The sequence below is a fragment of the Camelus ferus genome, chromosome 12, assembly GCF_009834535.1.
Source record: "Camelus ferus isolate YT-003-E chromosome 12, BCGSAC_Cfer_1.0, whole genome shotgun sequence".
In the NCBI taxonomy this organism is placed as follows: domain Eukaryota; kingdom Metazoa; phylum Chordata; class Mammalia; order Artiodactyla; family Camelidae; genus Camelus; species Camelus ferus.
The window spans coordinates 19299963-19304914 of NC_045707.1; the positions used below are offsets into that span (position 1 = coordinate 19299963).

General features: G+C 41.4%; 1 protein-coding gene across 1 annotated transcript; it reads right to left on the bottom strand.

The window, feature by feature from the left end:
* Positions 1–4010: 4010 nt before the first annotated feature.
* Positions 4011–4952, bottom strand: LOC116667828 (olfactory receptor 10C1-like). Its single transcript, XM_032493877.1, has one exon. It carries the CDS (start codon positions 4950–4952, stop codon positions 4011–4013), a length of 942 nt encoding a protein of 313 aa, XP_032349768.1.

Sequence of the window (4952 nt, forward strand, 5' to 3'; positions counted from 1 at the left end):
CTAACTATAGAGAAAGATCTGAAAAGTACAAGATCTGTGGGGTAATAACAAGCAGTTTGAAGAAGGAATGTAAACTTGAATATCTCACATGGGTTTAAATCTTGAAAATAACTATGTCATTCAGTTTTTCACTCTTACATTGAAATTAATTGAATACCTATCATTATCAGACTCTGAACTAAGTTTTGGGGATACAGTAATAAGACATGTCCCTGCCTTCAGGAATCTACAATTTAGTGAAAATACAGGTATTAATAAAAGAAACACAACTAAATGAACAATGAAAGCACCATAAGTATGGAAAAACCTGCGACCCAAAGGAAGTTAGGTAGTGTCATAAATTACATAATAGGAAGAAAAGATGGCATTGTGGCAATAAAACAAAGATTTCATAAATAAGTGATTACTGATTGAGATTTGACGGAAGAACATGGATTAATTAGATGAGAGGAATAGTTATTGGAGTGGGAGGTTCTGGGGAGAGGAAACAGCATGCACTCTGTCTACATGATGAGATGGTACTCAGGAAACTGAAAGAAAATCACTGAAACCGGAACAGAGAGAGCACGGTGCTAGCTGAGGTTGGGAGAGCAAAGAGGATCCAGATCATATGGAGTCATTTTGGCCATGTTAATCGTTTCAGTCTTCACCCTAAAAATTATAGGAACTATTGTATGTGCTTGAACATGGTGGCGGTATAATGAAAGTTATACTGTACAACTTATCAGCAGGACTGTAGTTTGGAACAGACTGAGAAAGTTCAGTCCTAGTGGATGCAAAGAGGTCAAGTAAAGGGTGAAGGATGATGACAATTTGGAGTATGCCAGCAGAAATAAGGAGAGGCAGACGGATTTTCATAAGTTTCCTGTGCATCATCGTCATTCTTTTACGGGAGACTGAATATAGTGACAAAGACAGCTATGTTACAAGGACAATCCCGAGATTCCTGTCTTCTGTACAGGGTGGATGGTATAGTAATTTGTGCTAAGATATAGAATGGAAAATTCTGGCATATTTTTCAAGGTGGGGTTTACTCACAAGTTTGGTTTGGGTGTGTCGTGTTGGGATGCCTCGAATTTCCGAGTGTGGTATCAATTAGAAACTGGATCTCAAATTTCAAAACTGGTACTGTGGGAGGTTATTGGTTAAGGCATTATTGAGATTAAGATGAAAAGGGGACGTATCTAAATGTCAATGGAAGATATATAACGTTAGAGACTTTATGTTATCAGCCAGCTTCAGGAATTGGTCTTCGTGGTCTTATAGATCATTTACTGAAGGAATTGGCTAAATACGTTTTTTTTTTTTAGGACAAAAGAGGCTTAAAAATGGTAAGTGTCTTCAAAACCTTTACAAGGGGCATTCTGATAGTAAATCTTTACCAAAAAAAAAAAAATAGACTTTTACAATTTCACATATGCCCAACACTTGTTCTTCCTCTGTCTTTTTTCCATTGAGTTGAAATGACAGCTTCTTCTAAAAAGAAGAAGTTTCCTGCTGTGTGTGCCTGGAACAGCAAACATATCTTTCTTCTAAAAAGTGAAGTTTGGGTTTAATATTTCTAGTATAGCATAAATGCTATGTGTGTCACTGGCTTTCATATAACAAAAACAAATATTTGTAACAATGTTCAGTTCATTAGGAACAGAATTATGACCTGGCTTTGCCTTTTTCCAATCACTGTTTAATCTTGCTCGTTTGAGTCCTCCTTTCATAGCCCTGGACTATCTCTGTCAGTTTCTGTAACTTTCAGATATCTTTTAATTATTGAAATTTAGTAAACTGAAATTTTGGAAACACATCTAATTCGAAACTCAGGCAATGCCTAACAGCTTCTAGACCCTGTGTCACCCAGGGAATTAAGTCAGGGGTGAGAGAGAGGAAAAGGGCAAATGTCTTTACTGGGTGAAACCCAGGTAGTTTACACTGTGGCTCAGTTGTTGATATATGAAGCTATTAGTTTTCCATTTTTCTGGTTCTTTGTTATCTTCCATCAGAGCTTTGTAATTTTCCTCATATAGATTTTATACATATTTTGTTAAATTTGTATTTCAGTTGGTTATTTTTTAAAGCATTCTCTAATCCACTCCTTTCAAACCTTGCTTTTAAAGATTGCTACAGTGAACCTCAAAAGTACAGCAATAACTGGATGTGACATGGCCCTGACGTTGATGTTCACAGATCCCTCCAAACACTAGTGGATACAAGCAAGATCAGTCTTTAACATGTCATCATTTGAGGCTCCATTCAGGTGGGAGGACTTCAGCTGCCCCAGGTGCCACGTTCAGCAAACATGCAAATGGAGACCTGTAGTCCAGTTTCACCTTTTAGCAGGCATCCCGCTTCCGACGATGATTCTCTTTGTGGCACCAGCAACACCTTCAATATAATTAGATGTGCTCACAGCCCTCCCTTCCATCTAGTGTGAGAAGTGGAAGGCACATCTCCCCAGGAAGCCCAGTCTTACAAGTACAACAATTTCAACCTGCCTCACCCCTCCTCAGTCAGCCTTATATGCAGGTGGGTGCCTGGAGATGGCTGGGGTGATTTTCCACCTTTTTAGAAAACCCAGTTCTTATTGGCTCATTCTCAGTCTTCTTAAGAATTTAAAGTTCCTCTCCTTCAGCTGTATCCGCTTCTGAAATTGATAAACAAGTGAAAAAAGCCCCACTCCAGAGCATAAAAGCATAGTTCCAGTGAATATAATATCAATTTTTATTACATGACTTTTAAAATGCTTTACTATCTTAAAAAAAATCTTATAGTGATAAATGTCATATCAGGTTTTATCATTTTGGAGGTCGGTGGAGGTACTGAGTATACTGAAGATTTCTGGTACTGAAAATCCGTGTAGGCCTGGAAGTCATGTCAAGTAGTCTTAACCTGGGGAGCTGTGCTGGGCGTGTCTCCCAGGAGTGGGCGTGTCTCCCAGGAGTGGGCGTGTCTCCCAGGAGTGGGCGTGCACTAGAAAGCATCTCACTGGTGTCCATGACTTTCTGTTACTTAAACTCAGGATCTGTGCACATCTTTCCCCTGCCGTACATTATATAATAGGGCATATTTGAGGTTGCTTTTTTGGATCTTCTCCTCATTCTTCTAAACCAACAGTCAGTATTGATAGGTCTCTAATGATATGTGTGGAAAATAGTCTTTTAAACTTTTACCTTGGAGAGGAACTGCTTTGAAATTCAATGTGACTAGAATAATCAGTTGAACAAAGCAATAAACTGTGCAGAGAATGATAGAAAAATTGAGAGCAAAAACAATCACAATTTTAAAATTAGATAAATAGGGAAAAAAACTTGAATAGCAGTGTCATATTTTTATAATTGGCCTATATATATATATATAATGTTTATTTCTCTAAAACTTAATTCATATGAAAAACCAAGAAATCAGCAGATAAGAGAAACGGAAGAATCTAGCATTGGACAAAAATTCAGTGTCCCTCACTGGATTTACAAGTTAAATACTTAGAGGCGTATCACAGTGTACATTACTTGTCAGTATTTATTAGCAGTTGATTATTTCAGATGCCTGATTATTAAGATGTATACAGAGCAGACTAATTAGGAGCATGTACTCCACTTCAGGACTTAAATCACAGCATCCTATGTTTGGCACTAAAATGTGTTAATTACTTCATATTCATTTTTAATTTTTTTCTAGAGAAGAACATTTCATTTTCTTTGGTCAAATGGTGTGAAACATACTAACCTTAATTCCACTACCACTGTAGAAGGGAAAAAATGAATGGTGTCCAGGACCCAGGAGATGCTCAGTACATTTGTTCATTGAATATTGTTGAACAAGTGATAAATAATTTAAATCATTTAATAAGCAAATGATAGAAAAATGACCCTACCACATAGTTCCCCTGCCTAAACACTGAGAAACATGGAACAGATCCAAGGGTCTCTTGGTCGCCATCCTGTAAGTACGTGAATGACGCACCGTGTTGGCAGGGCGATCAGACACCTGGGTGACCTCTCTGTGCGGTAGTGTGAGGTTCAGGCCATTTGTCTGAAAGGGCTCCTTCGTGTTAGTCTCTGAAAGGCTTCCTTCACGTCCTGGTTCCTCAAGGTGTAGATGACGGGATTCAGAGCGGGCGTGACCACCGTGTACATGAGCGCAGCGGCTTTGTCTGTTTGCGGAGAGTGCGCAGCCTTCGGCTGGAGGCACGCGAACAGGGCGGTGCCATAGAAGAGAGAAACAACCAGGACGTGAGAGGAGCAAGTGGAGGAAGCTTTGCGTCTGCCGGCGGCCGAAGGGATTCCCAAGATGGTCAGCAGAACGCGCGCGTAGGAGCACAGGGTGAGCAGGCAGGGACTCATGACGAAGAGCGCGGACACAGCAAACAGCACAATCTCATTGTGGGACGTGTCAACACAAGCCAGTTTCACGACAGGCATGATGTCGCAAAGAAAGTGCTGAATCTCTCCTGTTCCGCAGAAGGGCAGAGTGAAGACCCACGTGGTCTGGGCTGACTCCAGCACGACCCCGGTGGTCCACGATGCTGCGGCCAATTTCAGGCACACGGGAGGGCCCATCAGCAGAGTGTAATGCAGCGGGTGACAGATGGCTACAAAGCGGTCATAAGCCATGGCTGCTAGCAGGCAGCACTCTGTCAGTCCCAGGATGGTAAATACGTACATCTGAGCTGCACAGCCTCGCACACTGATGGTCTTGGTCTCCACCAGCAGGTGCACCAGCATCTGAGGCCCCACGCTGGTGATGTAGCACAGCTCCAGAAAGGAGACATTGACCAGGAAGAAATACATGGGCGTGTGCAGGGAAGGGGTGGCCCCGATCAAGCAGATGATGAGGAGGTTCCCTCCCACCGTGAACAAGTAAATGGTTAGGAACACAACAAAGAGCACAGGCTGTAACTCTTCCAGGGAGGAAAACGCCACAAACGTGAACGTGGTGCAGAGGGACCGGTTTCCACTCAT

What these genes read in the sequence shown, in the direction of transcription:
- LOC116667828 (XM_032493877.1), bottom strand. Translation starts at nt 4,952, where the DNA reads ATGAGTGGAAACCGGTCCCTCTGCACCACGTTCACGTTTGTGGCGTTT.